This window comes from Porites lutea, chromosome 6, assembly GCF_958299795.1.
Source record: "Porites lutea chromosome 6, jaPorLute2.1, whole genome shotgun sequence".
Lineage (NCBI taxonomy): Eukaryota > Metazoa > Cnidaria > Anthozoa > Scleractinia > Poritidae > Porites > Porites lutea.
In genome coordinates, this window is record NC_133206.1 from 32,993,148 (window position 1) to 33,014,701 (window position 21,554).

Genomic DNA, 21,554 nt, shown 5'->3' on the forward strand with positions numbered 1-21,554 from the left:
GAAGCCCTAGAGATTTTTTGGGGTTTTGATTTTTGCCCCCATTCGATCATCCCAGTCACTTGAAACCCGGAGTCCTCCCCCCTGGGACTATATTAAACCACAATATACAGCTACAATCATGATAAAAAGGTACAAATCTGCACAGTTTTTGCAGAAATTTCTACTAATTAAATTGAGATAATTTGTTCCAATCTCCCACCCCTCCCAGTTTATGTCAAACACCCACACCCAATTGCCGGTCATATACTTAGCTTCCTGCCTTTCAGGGTAGATACTGTAAAACACCGTTTATAACCCTTGGGCTTATATGTCTTCGTAAGGGCTTGGGCTTATAAACGAAGGTGATTATATCCGAGGGGACTTACAACAGTGTTACAACCGGAATAGAAAAAGCGCTTTGAAACAAGCCACTATAGCAGTGCTGATCAAAATACGTTTTGAATTTACTTGTTTTGAATTAAGCTTCGAAACGTCATAATACTGATAATAAATCAAATTCATTTCAATACTTTTGGAAGAGGGTTTATATCCGGGGGGGGATCATAATCGGATACATTTTTGTTGTTGTTTACAGGTAGATGGGCCAATAACTGGGAGGATTTATAAGTGGGTGAGCTTATAAAAAAGCGGCATTTTATGGGTCGAAAGCCAAGTCAAATACCCCAAGATTGTCCAAGGGGATAAATGCTGATATTTCTGTTTAATTGATATTCGTTATTAAAAAGATAAAGTTTGATAGAAATATGATGGTGAATTTTAAGCCTGGTAAATACATGAGAAAGATTTTTTTCAGTCAGTGACACCGATGGCTTGAAGTACCGAGTACCCCCCAGGAGTACCCCCAATAACCGTAGGGCCGTAGTAAGCCTTTAGAAACTCGGGGTGGGGGGGGGGGGGGGGGGGCACAAAGAGTTTAGCTCGCTCATTGTATTTCAGAAAGCAGAGGGTATTGGGTGCGGATGAGCCATTGGACTGGTCTCTGTTTCTTAAAACCAGAAAATGTTTCACCTAGCTGCAGAAACATCATTGTTTCAATGCTCTGGGAGATGAATTTTTATTTTCAACTTTTATACGTGCATGTTTTGACTTGTTGTCGCAAAAAACTGGGGGGGGGGGTGGGGGTACGGGTCCCCACCGGCCCTTCCCCATGCTACGGCCCCGAATATTAGTCGAATCCGGCCTATGACCTGGTTACCAGTCCAGATGCTTACCACTGAGCTACAAGCTTCATAGCTACAACCTGCATAGACTTTTTTTCAGAGCCACCTGCGTCACTGACTGAAAAATATCTCTCTCATGTAATAACCAAGCTATCGTGAATTGTAATAAAACCTTGTGGTAATTTGTAATGAGCCGAGCTATCGTAAATTGTAATAACCCTTTGTTTTAATTTGAAATAAGCCCTAATGCAATTTAAAGTTTCCTTCATTCTATGATTATTACTAAATATAACTAGGTAAACTATTACCTGTGTCTTGTCAGTTTTCGAGCTGAACGATTACATTGCAACAAAATGGTGTTGTAAAACTTTACTTTAGACGAAAACCACAAACTGAACAAGCAACTATATTGCTTAGCAGAAATAACTGGATGAGTTAAGATATATCCTTTTTTGCCAGAATAAAACAGAACAATTCTTGATCACCAACATAATTTCCACCGAGGTATTATAGTTAACATGAACTTGAGGTAATTTTGTTCAAATCCACCACCCCTCGCAGGTTAATTCAAATGCTACACCCTAATACCAGCCACAATAATAATCAACTTCCCTCCTTAATGGCCGGCACAAACATTTCCAAACAAAAACAAAGAAACGAAATAAAAAATTGATGACGAATAACCTCCCCTAAAAAATTAAACGCCATCTGATTAACTCAATTGACCAATTTCGATATATTTAGTAATTATTGAATTCTGCATTAGTATGAAGTGAAGATCGCAATTATGCAGATCGAAGAGGAGTCCGAGAAGTCGGAGCGAAAGGCCTGGGTTCGATTCCTTGCCAGATAAGGCTAGTCTTCTGGGTTAAGGACAAAAAATTGTGGGTCCCCTCTAACAGTACCGTCACCTAATCAGGTCTTCTAGGAGGTAAAAGAACAAAAACGAAAGGAAATTTTTCTGGCATTGACAAACCCTGGTGTCTACCTCATTTCACTTCAGACAGCATTAACAACTCATCAGTCTACTAATTGTAAACGTCCCCACAACGTCGCCCACCAACTGTTGTAAATTATCCCTGAAAAGCTCTGAGGGGTATAGATAGCAAGATATTTAAATTATGTCAGCCAATCACTTGTTAACTATTGTAGAAAAACAAACTGAAAACCATCTGCAACCTGTAGCGAAACCAGGGCCTGCGCTGCTGCAATGCGTCAGATAGTTTTGCAATATTGGCCAGCTGCTCTCATCAGAAAACCAGACAGTTTACTCAAACTGCAGCAACATGCTGATCACAAACTTAACTGGAGAAGAAAACCCCCAAACGATCGAAGAACTATATTGCTCAGCAGATTTAAGGGAAAAAGTACACAGCCATTTAATATTTCTGTCTGTGATAAATATATTCCTGTCCATTACCGCATTTCTGGGGAATACTCTGATTCTAGTTGCTCTGCACAACGAATCTTCACTACATCCGCCGTCCAAACTCCTGTATCGTAACCTAGCGATAACTGATCTTTTTGTTGGTATCATCGTGGAACCTCTTAGTGTTACTTATGGGATATCTGAGGCAACTGAACGCTGGAATATTTGTCGCTACTCCTTAGACTTAAGATACGTTACAAGCTTTGTTCTGTGCTCAGCGTCTTTAATGACAATGACTTCAATAAGCGTGGATAGACTTCTCGCCTTGTTGCTAGGGCTCAGATACAGACAAGTTGTAACACTGAAAAGAACATACACAACTATAACAATCCTTTGGGCTATCTCCATTGTCTCTGCAACAATGTACTTTGTGAACGCCTATGTGACTTCCTGGCTCGGCAACATAGGTATATCACTCTGTTTAGCCATCTCAATCTTTTCGTATACGAAGATTTTTCTTACTCTACGTCACAACCACATTCAGCCACAGGAACACGTCTCGCAAGCACAGTCAACGCAAGCAACTCCATTGAACTTGGCTCGATATAGAAAGGCAGTATCAAGTGCATTGTGGCTACAACTAACGTTAGTTGTTTGTTATCTGCCGTATGCTGTTGTGGTAATTGTAACTCCTCAAGGAAAATTATCTTTACCATATTACCTTCCTAGACAATTCGGGGTTACTGTTATCTACATAAACTCTTCATTAAACCCGTTGTTGTACTGCTGGAAGATCAAAGAAGTCAGACAAGCGGTGAAAGGCACTCTCAGACATATATTCTGTCCGTTGGTTTAATTTCTGTGCTTTTCATATTCCTATCATTATTCGAAGCATATCTTCACCCTACTATTTTTTATTTGTTTATTTTTTTCTGAGCATTATTTTAATGAGAAAGGGATGTCATGTTGATTCTCTCCTTTATATGTATGTATCGTAGGTCTTTTTTTACTTTTAGGTTTTTTGAAGCTAGAAATAAGTGTTATTTAGTGAAAAAAAATTCGATGATTTGTACTGCATGCGTATTCCAAGTAAAGATTTTACACTTTCCCTCCATTATGTCTCTTACTTTCTTAGCATCCACAAAGCGGAATTTTTCAATCCGTTAGCAGGTGCGAGAATGCGTAATCCTTTTTCAGAAAAGGTAGGTTGAAATGATTTTATTTGCAATTTTATTAGAGGAGAATTTTCAAGAAAAACGAAACCTAAGAAATCTCCAAGAATACACAAGTGACAATTTTAGTCTGCGTTTATTTTATTATTAAATGCAAATTACGTAAAGCGGCGTTGTGAGTAAAACGTATAAACGGAGACTAGTTAAAACTGTGACGTTTAAATTGCTTTTTACCATTGATCATTGATTACTTAGCTTTCACATAAATTAAACATCAACTCTTAAAATTAACCCATTAGCATGTGACGCTGAAGAAACAGTTATGACTGTAATAGTGAACTATCCATTCAAATACCGTAAACTTCCGCTGATAAGCCCTGATACAACTTCGTAAGGGGGTTTTAGGAGGGTTTATAAATGAGGCGTCACAAATTATGTGTGTTAGAACCAGTTTCATTTAGTTTTAATTCTTCACTCCCTTGAAAGTATATTTCTTCACATGTTCATATTTTAGAATTCTGTACTCTGTTCTACACTCAAAGGATTCATCGACATCAATTCGCGTAAATTTTCGATGATCTAGACTCAATCTACACACTCGATCAGTTCCACGACCCCGAACGACTACACAGTTTCTAGACTCTTGTACAAAAGTTCAGTTCTCAGATCACGTGACAAGTTTTCCAGCCACAATGACGCAATAATTTTCTTACAAGCTAAGGGTGGCTTATAACCGGAGTGAGAAAAGCGTTTTAAAACAAGCTACATAGCAGGGCTGATCAAATTACGTTTACTCGCTTTTAGCCTCGAAACGTCGTAAAATTAGGCTGCCCGTGAGGGCAAAAGGGCAGACGGAACTCCCAGAATGTTTTGCGTGTCCCACTCCCCTTTCAATGAGGCCGATTTTTGTGGGGAGGAGACGGGTCACTTCTGGTCGTCTGGCGAACAGATTTAAAAGTCGATTTGGAACGAACACAAAATTATTGCGTGGAGTTATTGGCCCTATATCTAAGCTGAAAGTTCATCTAAATACAGCTAGCCTACGCGGGAGCTGCAGAAACAATGCCCTGCCACGGTCCCCACGGGAAAAGCTTCAACTTGTACGTTGCCTAATTCTCTCCATGGGTGTGAAAAGTCTTTCCTTACAAGAAAGGAATATGCTATTTATAGATCGCCTCAACAAATAGAAACATTGTTCACTTGGATAGTTAGTAGGATTTGAAATGTAATATCCAACAGAAATAAAACTGAAACTTAATTTGCGTTGCGAGTTTTTAGAAACAGAATATTTCTGTTACATAACAGTATTTAAAAAATCAAAGGTTGACCTTTTCACGTTTTATAAGAGTAAAACGACAATAAGTCACATAAGTCACGCTGTACTGTCATGCTATATTTTGGGTGGCAGAGGGGGTGTATTGTGGAAATGCCCCAGTTATAAATAATGCCAATCGTTTTTTATGTTATAAGGCTAACTTGCTTATTTTCCTTCATAATGGTAGAAGTCACTATACAGACCCGGCTTAAAACCGCGCAGTCGGCAGCCCAATGGGCCCCCACTTGGGTCTTGTTTCAATACAAGCTTTTAGGGGGCTTTTCATTGGAGGAATTTTTTGACAGGTAGATGGTCCAAACTCTTGTAACGTCACCTAGAGATTACTGATCTCTGTGTTGGTATAATCAGGGAACCCATTGCTGCTTTGTATAGGATATCTGAGGCTATAGAACGGTTATTTGTGGGTAAGCCATAGACGTGACATATATAACAGGCCATATTCTATGTTCAGTGGCTTTGTTGACAATAACTGCAACAAGCATCGACAAACTTCTCGCCTTGTTGATGGGACTCAGATACAGACAATTGTAACGAATAAAGTACAACCAACAAACTTGTCGTAACACACTTGATTTTTCGTTTTATATCATTTAATGCTCTCTAGAAATTTTTAAGGCTCGGAATTCGGCATGGGATTTTTGGGGATTAATTTTTGGTCCAGGGATTTTTGGGAGAGTTTTGTTGGAAGCCCTACTGATTTTTTGGGTTTTGATTTTTGCCCCCATTCGATCATCCCCGTCACGTGAGACCCCGGAGTACTACCCCACCCTGGGATTATATTAAATCAAGTTATACAGCTACAATCATGAACAAAAGGTACAAATCTACACAGTTTTTGCCGAAATTTTTACTAATTAAATTGACATAATTTGTTCAAATCTCCCACCCCTCCCAGTTTACTTCAAACAGCCAATTGTCGGTTATTACTTAGCTTCCTGCCTTTTAGGGTACATAACGTAAAACACGGTTTATAACCCTTGGTCTTATATATCTTCGTATAAACGAAGGGGCTTATATGCAAGGGGGCTGGTAACCGGAATACAAAAAGCACTTCGAAACAAGCCGCTATAGCACTATTGATCAAAATACGTTTTGCATTTACTTGTTTTGAATTAAGCTTCGAAATGTTGTACAGTGAAACCTCTATTAAGCGGACACCTTCGGGACCTTCCCAAGTGTCCGCTTGATAGAGGTTTGTATTTATTGCGCAATGTTTGTGAACGATCAACATTCAGCTGTTATTCTGTACTGTGATAAAGTTCCACGTTGTTAAGGAAGCTATCCAGAGTTCAAGTCCATTGCCTTTCGTTATCAACTTTAGTTTGTTTGTAAATGCAAAAACATTAACCTACTACACCATGTATTTCAAGGACGTAATCCAACAGATCCAATACTACGTACTGTTGTCAATTCAGTCCGGTGTCCGCTTAATAGAGGTTTTAACAATAGAAATTAGCCAAATGCAATTGAATTCAAGTGCCCGCGTCCGCTTAATATATAGAGGTGTCCGCTGAATAGGGGTTCGTTATAAAGGAAAATATAAGACGTTAACTTCGGGACCCAGGTTAATGTCCGTTTAATTGGGGGTCCGCTTAATAGAGGTTTCACTGTAGTTAATCGAATTCATTTCAGTACTTTTGGAGTGGGGCTTATATCCGGGGGGATCATATTCGGATGCATTTTTTTGTAGACTCACTGATATATTCCTTATTTTTACACTGATCGTTTTACCATCTCCACGCGCAGATAGAAAGAGCTAGACGAGGTAGGCGGAGTAAAAAGGTTAGAGCAGTCATAAATATCAAATTAATAGAAGGCAAGCTACGAAGACTATATTAAAGTAAACTAAATAAGCTAGGCGGGTAAATAAGAATAACTATAAACAATTTACAAAATAGTCTTACAGAATGGAATTACCGGACAAATTTACAAAAAAACCTATCAATTATTAGTGCATTCAGTCGTGACTGCAGATTTTACGATTTTTTGTAGCAAAATGGGCACTTCAACATAATCATCCTCTGTTTCCGCGCCGATCCATTAGACGGCTTGGACGAAACTTTCCGAGCACTCCCAACAACTGTACGGCCGTTATAGCAAGCCTTTAGAAACTAGGGCAGGCACAAAGATTTTCTCTTACCTGAGGGACAAGGGCCAGGAGGAGGGATATACTCAACAAAGTTTTAGACGGGGGAGTTCCGCCCCGAGGTCCAATCCCTTACCCTTTTACGCACAAGTTTTGATAGCCTGCGAGCAAGCTCTCCTATTTAGGCAAGTGAAGCGAGCCTCGCTCGCGCGTTCTCGCGAGACTCATTTCACTCGCCCAAATAGGAGAGCTTGCTCGCAGGCTATAGTTATGACAGAAAAGGTTCCTCTTTCGTGTACTTTCTATTGACAAATAGTGCCCCTTTCATTTACAAAGTTTAGAACGCCTCTCTTCTTTTCATTCAAATTACAGAGCATTCATAACTTATCAATGGAAGTCTCTAACCTACTGTTGTGACTTGGTCCTGGCGAAATTTGTCGAGCGCGCGCAGCGCGCAAATCGCGCGTGGGTCGTAGCGGCTTGCAAACTCGGTTGGTTCATATGTATTTTATGTATATATCCAATGGTGTTTGCCATGGCATAACAATTTACATTATGTCAAACAATCGCTGAGCAGGAAACTTAAACAAACCCAGAACGTTCCACCTGCGCTGTTAGTCATTTTATGTCAAAGGGCGTTTGAGGTGTTGGACAGTTACACGTTCAAGAAAACCTACTCAAACTGTAGCAAAATGGTGGAAACAAACTTAACTGGAGAAGGAATCTACAAAACGTTCGAACAACTTTATTGTTCCAAAGAACTGGGGGCCGGAAAGGTGAAAAATAATTTAATAATCTTGTGTGCGATAAATATGTTCCTGTCTATTACCGCATCTCTGGGGAACACTCTGATTCTAGTTGCTCTGCGCAAGGAAACTTCACTTCATCCGTCGTCCAAACTCCTTTATCGTAACCTAGCGATTACTGATCTCTGTGTTGGTATCATCGTGGAGCCTGTTATTGTTTTTTACTGGACATCGCAGGCGATGGAACGATGGGATATTTGTCGCTACGTTGTTGTTTCAAAGTATGTGATCGGCTATATTCTGTGTTCAGTATCTTTGATGACAGTTACTGCATTAAGCGTGGACAGACTTCTCGCCTTGTTGCTGGGTCTCAGATATAGACAAGTTGTAACTTTGAAAAGATCATACGCAATCATAACCATCCTTTGGGTTAGCGCCACTGTCGCTGGAACAATCTACGTTGTACACCCATTTGTAACTCGCTGGATCGGTAACGTAGCTATAATACTCTGTTTGATCACTTCGATCTTCTCGTATTCTAACATTTTCTTTACTCTTCGTAACTACCAAATTAAGCCACAGGAACACGTCTCGCAAGCACCGTCACCTCAAGCTATTCCACTGAACATGGCTCGATACAGAAAGGCAGTATCCAGTGCATTATGGGTGGAAATAACATTAGTTGTTTGTTATCTGCCGTATGTTGTTGCCGTACTCTTAACGCCTAAACGAGAATTATCTTTGCCACATTTCCTTGCTAGACAATTTGGGATTACCGTCATGCACCTAAACTCGTCGTTAAACCCGTTGTTGTACTGCTGGAAGATCAAAGAAGTTAGGAAAGTGGTGAAAGGCACTCTAAGACATATTTTCTGTTCGTTTGTTTAATTTCTGTGCTTTCATATTCTTATCATTCCTTTAAGCTGATCTTCCCCTGCGTTTCTTATGTTCTTTTTCTTTTTCTTTTCTATAAATTTTTTTTTCCGAGCGTTATATCTTTTATTAATGAGAAAACGATGCCACGTAGATTCTCTTCTTTATATGTAGGTTTTTATTATTTTTAGGTTTATTGAGGCTAGAAATAAGTGCTATTTAGTAAAGCATTCCATAATTTTTGCTTGGTATGTGTAGTACAAATAAAGATTTTAGAGTTTCCCTCGATTATGTCTCTTACTTCCTTAGCATCCACAAAGCGGAACTTTTTTTATCCGTTAGCAGGTGGGAGAATGCGTAATCCTTTTTCGGAAAAGTTACGTTGAAAGACTTTTATTTGCAATTTGATTTCCCTTTCTGCAACTCAAAGGGGCAAATCTGCTAGAAAAGCGAAACCCAAGGAAGCCCCGAAGAATACAAGTGACAATGTTAGTCAATCTTTATACAGCCTTTATTTCAATAAATGTAAATTACGTAAAGACATTTGACAGTACCGTATTCATAACTCATCACTCCACTAATTCTTAACTGCGTCAGTTTCTAGTCCTCTTATTGTTGTAAATTATCCCTGAAAGACCGTCAGCGACTAAATAGTAAGATACTAGCATATTATGCCTGGTATTCGTTTGTTCAGTAGAAAAACCAATTAAAAAGACTAACAACCTCCTCGAAACCCGGCTATGCGCCTTAAGATTTAGCATTGAGGTTAAATAGGCTCTCAATATTAGAAAATAAAACAGCTGCTGTTATTAGAAAACCACACGGCTTACTCAAAACGCAACAACAGGATGTTAACAAACTCAACTGGAGAAGAAAACCCTAAAACAAATGAACAACTATATTGCTCAGCAGAGTTAACTGGAAGGGTACACATCCATTTAATATTTCTTGCTGTGATAAATATATTCCTGTCCATTACCGCATTCCTGGGAAACACTCTGATTCTAGTTGCTCTGCGCAAGAAATCTTTACTTCATCCGCCGTCCAAACTCCTGTATCGTAACCTAGCGATAACTGATCTCTGTGTTGGTATCATCGTGCAACCTTTTAGCGCTGCTTATTGGATATCTGAGGCGATGGAACGATGGGATATTTGTTTCTACGCCCTACACTTATCATCTATGATAAGCAGTGTTCTGTGCTCAGTGTCTTTACTGACATTAACTGCAATAAGCATTGATAGACTTCTCGCCCTGTTACTGGGGCTCAGATACAGACAGATCGTAACTTTGAAGAAAACATATGTTGTTATGCTAATACTCTGGGTCTGCTCCATTATCGCTGCAACTATGTATATTATGAACGCGCTTGTAACTTCCTGGTGGGCCAACATGGTTACATTTCTATGTCTCGTCACCTCGATCTTCTCGTATACCAAGATTTTCCTTACTCTGCGTTACAATTCAATTCAGCCACATGAACAAATCTCGCAAGCACAGTCAACCCAAGCAACTCCAATGAACATGGCTCGATACAGAAAGGCAGTATCAAGTGCATTGTGGATACAAGTAACATTGGTTGTTTGTTATCTTCCCTACGCTGTCGCGGTATTTCTAACACCTCAAGGGAAATTAACTTTACATAATTACCTTTCTCGACAATTTGGGTTTACGGTCATTTGCTTAAACTCGTCATTAAACCCGTTGTTGTACTGCTGGAAGATCAGAGAAGTCAGACAAGCGGTAAAACAGGTGAAAGAGACCCTCAGACAAATTTGCTGTTCGTTGGTCTAATTTCTGTGCAACCATACTCAATTTAAACTTATTAGAGGGTAAATATTTTCCTCTCTTGCCTTTTTTTATTTTTTATTTTTTGCATGACTTTTGTACTTTTATTTATTTATTTATCTATTTATTTATGATGTGCGTGAAACTTATCTGTTTTGATTTACAATAGACCCTTGGAACAAAATGCCGGTAAAAAAACATACATGATGCTTTAGTCGATTATCTCTTCCAACTGTATTTTAACTTTGTTCAGTTTATCGAAGCAAGAATTTAGTGTTTTTAAGATAAAGATTTCAATAATATGTGCCTCAATTGTGTGCTAAAGTTAGAGCGCTGAAAAACGCCAGTATTGAAAAAAGAACAGTGTCCCTCGATTATGTTTCCTTCTTTGAAACATTTAAAACATTTTTAACACTGACATGAACAGTGGCCCTTTCAAACAACTGATTAATTAAAACGATGCTTATATCGATTCTCTCTTAAGTTTTTTATGCTTATCGATGTCAGAATTACGCGTTCTTTAGTTAAAAAATCAACAATTTGCGCTGTTTGTGTATGAAAAGTAGAGATTTTAAAAAGCCTTTAAAAGATGATAGGCTCCTTCGATTATGTCTTCTTCATCCTCATTATCCACAAACCGGAATTTTTCAATCCGTTAGCAGGTGCGAGAATGAGTAATCCTTCTTTCAGAAAAGTTTTTCAGGAAATTCTTTTTAAAATTTATATTCTGTTATACTCAAAGGCAAATTTGCGAGTAAGTAACTAAGAAAAGGAAAACCCACGAAGGACCCGAAGAATGCACAAGTGACAAATTTAGTCTAGTGTTTATTTCAATATTTAAAAAATGGAAAAGACGTAAAGCGGCAGTGTGAGCTAAAGAAGAGTGGTTAAAATTGTGACGTTTTAATTGCTTTATTGCCGTTGATTACTTAATTTCCATAAAAATAAAAATCAGCTCTAATTACCTCAGTAGCAGGTGACACTGAAGATACACAACTATCCATTCAAATATTTGCTCCCTACTCCAAAACATCTTCAATCGTCATGTTTTCAAATTTTGTTGAATTCATAGGTCGAATTTATAAGCCGCCCGCCATTTTTCTTACTACTACTAAAATACTGTATATCCCTACTCGTTCTTTTTTCGCCTTCCTTCCAGCTGAGATTGAATTTGAAATAATGTCGTTACCAAATAAAAAAAGTTATGGGTTATATTTTTGTCCAACTTTGTTTCTAAAATGCACCAGAAGTGCTTTTAGTAGTCCGCTGGCAGAAATATTGAATTTTTCCATTCATTTGGGAAAATATTATTCCAAACTGAAATTTGAGAAAGTGGTCCCTTTTTTCAAGGAAGGCAATGATACTGATCTCAACAGTCAAAGACCTATTTCCCTCTTACCCAATTTTAATAGAATCTTTGAAAAATTGATGTACAAACGACTTGAATCTTAGTTTAGTAAATTTGATCTTAAACTCTTGCCTGGACGGTTTTTGTCGCAGACATGCTACACATCATGCAACTTTGGATATTAATAGCACCATCCAACCTAACATGAATAACAAATTATTCTCGTGTGGCATCTTTATTGATCTTAAAAAAGCTTTCGACACTGTCTACTATAATATGCTTTAAAACAATCTGGAACACTATGATATAATAAGAGATATATACTCGTATAGCACATGGTCAGCTGCCGCCGGTAATTTCTACATTAAACACTCAAGATTAGAAATACAAAAGTCTTCCTTTTCAAAGCCTTCATTCACCTTCATCCACCTTCATCTACCTCCATTAGCCTTCATCCAATGTCATCTACATTCATTAGCCTTCTTTTACCTTCACCCGCCTACATCTACCACCATTTAATAGTCAGTATCGTGCCGTCTCATTATTCATTTCTGACTATTGGCTCTCTTGTCCTTTAATCTGCAGACATTATACATCACATTCAAAAATAATTTTGCGTTTTATCGTGTTTTACATTGTTTTGTTACATAAAGGCGGATGAAGAAGGCTAATGGAGGTAGATGAAGTTAAATGAGGGCTAATGGAGGGAGACGAAAGTGGATGAAGGTGGATAACCGCTAATGGAAATAGATGAACGAAGGGGATTCAGAAGGTAAAGGAAGGCCAATGGGGGCCGATAGATGAAGTGGATGAAGGTGGAAGTAAAGTAATGGGGCTGGATCAAGGTAAATCCGGAGGGCCTACCGTATGTAGACAGATGAATTGAAAGTCAATGACGTAGAATGAGTGTGAATGAAGGTAAATGAAGTTGAATGAATTAGAATGAAGGTGAATGAAAATAAATGAAGGCGAATGAAGGTTAATGAAAGCGAAAAGTGAAAGGTGTATGAAGGAAAATGAGGGGGAAGAAGGTAAATGAAAGAGAAGGGATGAAAGTGAAGGAAATGTAGACTAGACAAAGATGGATGATATAGACACGCGGTCAGCACGGTTAGCAATGTTCTTTCAAAAGGCTCAGAGCCATTCCATAATAGCTAGTGCCATGGTTCGAAGAAGGCATGTTGGAAATAGAAGTCTGCAAGTCATTATGGGAAATGAGCGGGAAATGGGCCACGTGGTCACTTGTTATACAACCAAATTAGGTAAATAACCATTTCTGTATTAAATAACAGTTTTGCACATTTTTGGATTTTTAATCGTCCATGATTGTTTATTTACTGAATAACCAATTGTCTAGTTTGTTTATAAATAACCAATTTTCTATTCTGCCTTCATTTTGGTTATTTAATAAGTAACCAATTTCACCAATCTCACATTTTGGTTATTTAACAAATAACCAATTAATTTTTCATTTCGGTTATTTAGAAATAACCACCTTTTAACTTTTGGTTATTTGCTAAATAACCAAATTTCAGTTTTGGTTATTTGTATTAAAATAACCAATTTTATATTTTGGTTATTTAGAAATAATAAAACTGTAATGTGGTTATTTGTGAATAACTAGCCTTGTTTTGGTTATATACAAATAACCACTCTAAATAATAAAAATACATTTGGCGCCCCATACAGTGTGGCAGGAAGTTGATTATTATTTGGTTTGTATTAGGGTGTGACATTCGAATTTACTTGCGAAGGGTTGTGGATTTGAACAATTACTTCAAATTCGTGTTAACTATGATACCTCGGTGAAAGTTATGTTTCTTATCAAGAATTGGAGGCATCTAATAGACTATGAGAGGAATATGTGTTAACTTGGTTTGTAATACCACCTATGGTTAAAGCTTGCAATTGTGGATCTAGGCCGTTTAATTTAATTCCTTCCTGCATCTGTCTTTTGAACTCCCACTTGCCAAAAGAAAATAGTTGGACATGAATATTTACTAACCGTCAATTACTGACAATCTCCTAACGTATTTGTTTCCCTAGTTTGGAAATTGTAGATAGGAAACCATTTTGTAGAACATGTGATTATTTTTTACGACTAACTCAGTTATGGGGCGCCATAACCACTTTTTAAGTTTTGGTTATTTGGTAAATAACCAAAAACAAAGTTAAAAGTGGTTATTTCTTGAATAACCAAAAAGAGAAATTGGTTATTTGAAAATGTGAGATTGGTTAGTAGTGTAACCATTCTAAATATTTAAAATACATTTGGCGCCCCATATCACTGGCCACAAAACGCAAGTCAAATGCTTGGAGAAACTTAAAAAGATGAATTGCTAAATTAAACTTTTCTCTCCAGCAATTATATTGTTCAACTCATGGGGCCTAAGTCTACGTAATTACCGCGGTAATTTAGGTCTATTCTCTGCAACTAAATGAAGAAAAAAGGGAGGATTACGCTATTAAACTCTGAATTTTGGTTTTTGTACATAACAATTCTGGGGACAGGATAGGACAGGCCATTAGCATTCACACGGTGAGTAAGGATCTTTTCAGTTGGGTGCTTGCTTTTCCTTTATTAATTTTCCAAGTTTTTTTTATCTATATTTATTACCATAGGAGAGTCATTTCTCCCCGCCCGGCCCCGCCACGTCCAATCATAAAATATAGAAAAAAAACAAACAAACAGGAATGTAACACTGAAACTCTAGCATTGACCAACCCTAGTTTCTATCTCATTTCACATTCACATCAGACAGCATTAATAACTCATTAGTCTAATAATTGTAAAAAGCGCCACAAAGTCTCTCCCCCACGGTTGTAAATTATCCCTAAAAAGCCGAGGGGGATAGGTAAGAAGGTATTTAAATTATGTCAGCCGATCACTTGTAAATAGAAAAACAAACCGAAACCCATCTTCAATCTGCTCGAACCCGGCCGGGCCTTCGCCGCTCAAATGCGCTCAGATAGTTTGGCGATATAAGACAGCTCCTCTTATCAGAAAACCACACAGCTTACAAAACACGAGGCAACATGATGTTAACAAACTTAACTGGAGAAGGAAACAACAAAACGATCGCACAACAATATTGCTCAGCAGAATTAAGTGAAAAAGTACACACCCATTTAATTTTTCTGTCTGCGATAAATATCTTTCTGTCCATTACCGCATCTCTGGGGAATACGCTGATTCTAGTTGCTCTGCGCAAAGAATCTTCTCTTCATCCGCCGTCCAAACTCCTGTATCGTAACCTAGCGGTAACTGATCTCTGTGTTGGTATCATCATGGAGCCAATTACTGTTACATATTGGATATCTCACGCGATGGAACGGTCGGATTTTTGTCAATACGCCATATTTTTAGCATACGTAATAGGCCATGCTCTGTTTTTATTGACTTTGTTGACAATAACTGCAATAAGTATCGACAGACTTCTCGCCTTGTTGCTGGGGCTTAGATACAGACAAGTTGTAACTTTGAAAAGAACATACGTTGCTATAACCATCATTTGGGCTATCTCCATTGTCACTGGGACAATTTACAATGTGAACGCCCTTGTAGCCTTTTGGTGGTCGAACACAGTTAAATCACTGTGTCTCGTCACCTCAACCTTGTCTTACACGAAAATATTCCTAACTCTGCGTCACAACCAAATTCAGCCACAAGAAGACATCTACCAAGCACAGTCAACCCAAGCAACTCCACTGAACATCGCTCGATACAGAAAGGCAGCATCAAGTGCATTGTGGATACAAGTAACAATAGTTGTTTGTTATCTGCCGTATTTTGTTGCAGTATTTCTAACGCCTCATGGAGAGTTACCATTTCCAAATTACCTTGCTCGACAATTTGGGGTTACTATTTCATTCCTAAACTCGTCATTAAACCCGTTGTTGTACTGCTGGAAAATCAAAGAAGTTAGACAAGCAGTGAAAGAAACACTCAGACAGGTTTACTGTTCGTTTGTTTAATTTCAGTATATTTCGTGCTGAATATAAAGTTATTATTCGGTAAAGCTTGTCCTTTCCAGTCTTTGTTCATTTTTTTTGTCATTTTGTTTTCACTTTTTCTACTGTTTTTACTTTGCGCTACCTGTTTTACAATTAGCATCAACGGTGAAACAGTTTGGGCAAAATGATTAAAAAACGACGTTTACGTCGATTCTTTCAGCGAATGTACATGTTTGAAGCGTTTTAAGTAACTATCCACAATGCGGAGTTTTCTTTCCGTTATAACACAGGTGCCAACAGATAATCCTTTTTGCAAAAAAATTAGGCGACACGACTTCTGCTAATAGGTTTTTTATTACTAAAAAGAAGCAAATTTGCAAGTGAGTTAGAAAAGTGACAAAAATGACAAATTTGGTTCGTCTTTAAACTGTGAACCGCTAATTGTTTTTGCGTTTTATTTCAATTCCACTAAATACTTAGTTTCCATAAAAATTAAAAGTCGGCTCTAAATTGCTTCAGGGGAAACCTGTTAAGTTATGACTGTTGGGAACTATCCGTTCAAATAGCTGATGATAATTATCCTAAAACATCTTCAGTTGCCAGTCACGTCTCCTAATTGCGTAGAATTTGTCCTACTTTTAATTTTCTTTCGTTTGTGAAAATTAATCTTCCCAAGAAGCTGAAAGTTTAATAATAGCCGGCGTCAAACGAATGATGAAGCAATGGTGGACACCTTTGTATTTGCACGCTTGGCTCTGTCCCTTTAGTGCCGTGTAAAGAAGGTTTAACTATATACTTACAATAATATTTCCCTTAAAAATTTAACACTTATCTGGTTAGTTGGTTGGGTCATCAGAATGTGGAGCGAGCTAGGCTTGGGCTTGATTCCCCAAGGGTATAAAATAACTGAGGAGAAATTCATACATTTGTTTGATTTCCGCAACAAATGCTTAGACATTAGACATTCTAAACTATTCGAAGAAGTCTAAGGAACCATAGGCCCCATCTCAAGCTACGTGCAAACAAACGCAACAACTCCCAACATTGTTGGGCCAACAATGTTGGGACTTGTTGTGTCCGTGTTGGCAGTGCATCGTGGGAAAAAATGACCCAAAAGCCTTTGTAAACCATGTGTAATGCGCGTGCGTGGCCCAAACAATTTTGGAAGAGCTGTGCAAACGGATCCAACTGGCAATCATGGAACAGCAGAAATGTTGGGAGTCGTTGGTTCAAAAGTTTGACAAGTTTCAACATCAACACACAACATGTAATATCCAACAATGTTGAGTTCGTTTGCACGGAGCTTAACAGTACTTTCACTTAATCTGACTCTGTCAGCTCTGTGCATCACCTGTTAAATAATAGGAATTCCAGTGAGCCGGACTGGACTTCAAAATCCAACCCTGTTGGAGTTGTGTACCTTAAAAAAAAATCCGGGGTGAAGTTACAGCAACTGTGATATCTGTCGTTAGCTGTAATACCACTTGTCCAGGATTATAATAACCAAGCTAGCGTAAATTGTAACATAGCGTTATAGAAAGTAGTAATTTGTAATGAGCTGAACTGCCTTAAATTGAAATAACAACATTGTCTATAATTTTGTAATAAGCATCAATTTTTTTGTTCTATGATTATTATCAGATATTACGGTACATTACTGTTCACTAGACGCAAGAAAACCAAAATTAAACACAGCATAAAATTGCTCAGTGGAATTAACTGGAAAATTAAACAGCCTTAATTTCGTGATAAACATATTTCTGTCCATTACATGTACAACTGGGAATACCCCCGGTACAAAAACGGCAACATTAGGGAGTTTTAGCAACGACAACGGCGACTTCAACGAGAACGGCAAAAAAACAACTCTGTCCATGCATCACGCTTTTTTGTACGTTTCTTTGCCGTTGATGCACGACTACGACGTGAAACTGCCTAACTTTACGTTTTGTGGAGGACATGAACAGAAGACAACGATTTTACTTTTCTTTTCCTGAACTTCGATAGTCTTTTAGAAGTCAACTCCAGAAAAATTAGCCAACTTTTGACGAATTCAACGGCCATGGAATAAACGCGATAAAGTTTGAAGCAGCGCGAGTTCAGTTTTTAAGTGACGTTTGTGTAGCCGTCGTCGTCGTCGCTGCTTCAGCTCAGAGGTGAACGGCACATCCGCCATCACGGCTGTTACTAAGACGTGCTCAGCGAAAAACGGGCGATCATGTTAGGTTTTGTTCCCATTAATATTGTCTAGTGTATCAGTAGTCTCTTGTCATAACTGTTGTCATTTATTATTAGTAATACCATTAGTTTATCAGTAGTCTCTAGTCATTGTTGTCAATTTTAGTTTCTTTAGTTCTTTTGTTACTTTTAGCTGTATTTAGTTGTATTCATTTCCTGTAAACATGACCCGCCTAGATTAGCTTAGCTACCCGCGGGCATGTTATTGTACTTTTACCTCAAAACACAATAAAATAAAATGTATGTATGTATGTCATTTTTTATTTTCCCGTTCTCGCTGCTCGTTCTCCGTTAAGTAACATCTCGCCATCACACAAGAGTCTAGGTACCAAGTGCAACGGTGCGGTATTCCATAAAAGATGCTTGCGTTGTCAAACCTTTCCTGTTTACTTCTGTGGGACTCGTATATTAATCTCCTCCTCTTGTTTCCATCCAGTTGTATTATTGCAATATTTTGTTGATTTTATTTTCCACGCGACTGTTTCACCCAATACATTCCATGAGCAAATATTCTCCAAATAGCAGATGTCGTCCGTCGAGTTGTCTTCTTGCTGTTTATAGCCAACAATTCGCCTATTTCTTCCTCTCGAGAGAAATGTTCCTGTACTCACTACCAAAACAACTCAACCTCGTCCCAAGGTCGTCTCGGTTAACTGTTCATTTTTCTGGCAATTATGCTGCACAATTGACGTCATTTTTCACATATCGCAAAATTCTTCCAAATTTGGTCGACAATAACTGGTTATGATGAATTATGCGTGGGATATTAGCCAATCAGAAAAGGAGAAATATTTTGAATGAACAACAATAGCATTTATTGAAGTAATGCAAGGCCACCTGTTCTTAGTTGGCAAAAAAAAAAGATAAGAAAAAAAAATGCCTTTTTTTAGCTTACAAACAAGTGATACAGAGGATTATCATATATATAATATAGACCGCCCACTGTCCGCTAGTTAGAAAAAGTAAAGACACAAAAAAGAAAGTAATTAGTTTCTCTCCATGCAAAAAAATATGAAAATTTATTTTAACATCGTCCCAGTACAAAATTTACGACTGTATTACATTCCAAGTGAAGCCGACTGCTTCCTTGTTCAGTAAGGAATGAAATCCAGCCCAACACGAATGGCCGACCGTGTTTATTAATTTTAATCGTACAAAGTTGCATTCCTTACTTAAACATACAAAGGAAAATGTTGCCAATCTGATACCTAAAAAGATTGGCTTGATAATATTGCAAAAGTTTTCAGTATCCTTTGCAATAAAACGGCGATGTGGAATATCAAAGGTAAGGATGGAAAAGGACAAATGAAGAATTGTTTTGCTGGATAGATTTAACTAAACACAAAAACTAATCACCTCGTTTTCGTCTTCCATAAACAGATTTTTCAGTGCTGTTCCGATGAGAGCTTGGAAAGAGACGATACAAGGTTGGATTGTAGACAGCTGCCATTTACATAACAAAGCAATTTGTTACACATTAGTTGTACAAAAAGAATGGTTGCAGAATACGATACAGGAGGGAAATACATAAATTGCTTGAAAACGTTACCTGAAGAAGCACATAGCCATTTGATGTTTCTTTCAGTGCTAAATATATTTCTGTCCATTTCCGCAGCTCTGGGAAATATTCTGATTCTAGTTGCTTTGCGCAAGGAATCTTCACTTCATCCGCCGTCCAAACTTCTGTATCGTAATTTAGCGATAACTGATCTCTGCGTTGGTATCATCGTGGAGCCTGCCGCTAGTTTGTATTGGATATCTGAGGCGACAGATTGGTGGGATATTTGTCAGTTCGTCTTCGACTTGTCATCTGTCACGGGCTTTGTTCTGTGCTCAGTGTCTTTGATGACAGTAACTGCAGTAAGCATTGATAGACTTCTTGCACTGTTGCTGAAGCTCAGATACAGACAAGTTGTAACCTTAAAGAAAATATATGCCATATTAACAATTTTTTGGGTTAGCTCCATTATCCCTGGAACAGTGCACTCTGTGAACCCTCTTGCAACTTCCTGGTGGGGTAACATTGGTACATTATTGTGTCTCGTGACCTCAACCTTGTCTTATACGAAAATTTTTCTTACTCTGCGTCAAAACCAAATCCAGCCACAGGAACATGACTCGCAAGCGCAGTCAACCCACTCAACTCCACTGAACATTGCTCGATACAGAAAGGCAGTATCAAGTGCTTTATGGGTACAAGTGGTATTAGTTGCTTGTTATCTGCCGTATGTTGTTGCGGAAGCTATGACGCCCCATGGAGACTCTTTTCCACATTACCTTGCTAGACAATACGGGAGCATTTTTCTTTACTTAAACTCGTCGTTAAACCCGTTCTTATATTGCTGGAAGATCAAAGAAGTGAGAAAAGCGGTGAAAGAAACACTCAGACAAGTTTGCTGTCCCTTGGTTTAATTTCTATGTCTTTCATACTGAATCATCATGTTTTTTTCTCTAATTTTCATTATCTTTTTAATCGTTTTTCTACCATTATATCTGTCTTAATAATTTTTAATAATAAAAAAGTGACCCTTTTCCGTTTGGGAAACCTCATGCGGGTAATGAACATATAAACTGCGCCGCAAGCGGTCTGGCACTGTTTTGAAGTAATGCCCTGAGGACATTTAGTGGATGATAAGATATTTACATTATGTCAACCAATCGCTTGTTATTTGGGCGTCGCCCAGCTCGCTTGTTTTGATTCAAAGTTGCAATAGACATGCAATACGTGCGAACGTAAACAAGCCAAGCGATGCAACTAGAATGTCTGCCGCGCGATCACGACACAGCATTTATCCTTGTTACACACATCCATCTTGGTCTTCTTAATAAAGGAAACAGTTGCATAAAAATAGAGTTCAGTTTAGGTTCCAGTGGACTGCTTTGCTTCTCCAACGTGGTCGCCATCTGTTTGTTTACTCCTCCAACATTCCCGCCTTGATAAACAAAATAATTTTTACGAAGAAATTCAGGATATAAAAATTAGAAGTTTTGCATCTGAATTGCAACCACTTTTTTTAACATAGTTTGTTTCGTACTTTCTTTAAAAATTAATAATGGGTTTGGTAATTACTATTTGTAAACCGAAAAGGGAAAATTATACAATATGTAATATTTTTAAAATTGCCTATAAGATGAGGAAACGGTATTGATTAGCGTTAATTAGGGAAGCTCTACTGAGTCATACTCAGTTTACTTTCAGAGATGGTCTCATACTAACTGGAGTATCGTCATAATAAAGCCGATTTAAGAAAAGATTTGAACTTCTTTAGATTATTCAGAGTAGTGAAGGGATCACTTGTCTAAGGAAACCTCAGGAAACTTCGTGTAAATTGCACCACAAGCGGTCGGGCACTGCTGTACAGTATGACTGAGGCAACTTCAGGTCATGTAGTGGATAATAAGATATTTACATTGTGTCATTCAATAGCTTGGTCAGTAGAAAAACATACTGAGAAGGACGTAAAACTTAAGCTGCACGTTTTACA

At 38.1% G+C, this 21,554-nt stretch overlaps 4 protein-coding genes across 4 annotated transcripts; all 4 read left to right on the forward strand.

Annotated features, from left to right (window-relative positions):
* Positions 1-2,446: 2,446 nt before the first annotated feature.
* LOC140942196 (trace amine-associated receptor 9-like) lies at positions 2,447-3,385 on the forward strand. The gene has a single exon (XM_073391161.1). It carries the CDS (start codon positions 2,447-2,449, stop codon positions 3,383-3,385), a length of 939 nt encoding a protein of 312 aa, XP_073247262.1.
* Positions 3,386-7,815: 4,430 nt separating this feature from the next.
* Positions 7,816-8,757, forward strand: LOC140942197 (melanocortin receptor 4-like). Its single transcript, XM_073391162.1, has one exon. It carries the CDS (start codon positions 7,816-7,818, stop codon positions 8,755-8,757), a length of 942 nt encoding a protein of 313 aa, XP_073247263.1.
* A 6,103-nt stretch (positions 8,758-14,860) lies between these two features.
* On the forward strand, positions 14,861-15,938 carry LOC140940262 (adenosine receptor A3-like). Its single transcript, XM_073389165.1, has one exon. The coding sequence runs from the start codon at positions 14,914-14,916 to the stop codon at positions 15,850-15,852; it is 939 nt and encodes a 312-aa protein (XP_073245266.1). The 5' UTR covers positions 14,861-14,913; the 3' UTR covers positions 15,853-15,938.
* A 3,456-nt stretch (positions 15,939-19,394) lies between these two features.
* Positions 19,395-20,541, forward strand: LOC140941282 (beta-1 adrenergic receptor-like). Its single transcript, XM_073390265.1, has one exon. The coding sequence runs from the start codon at positions 19,564-19,566 to the stop codon at positions 20,479-20,481; it is 918 nt and encodes a 305-aa protein (XP_073246366.1). The 5' UTR covers positions 19,395-19,563; the 3' UTR covers positions 20,482-20,541.
* The last annotated feature ends 1,013 nt before the right edge of the window (positions 20,542-21,554 follow it).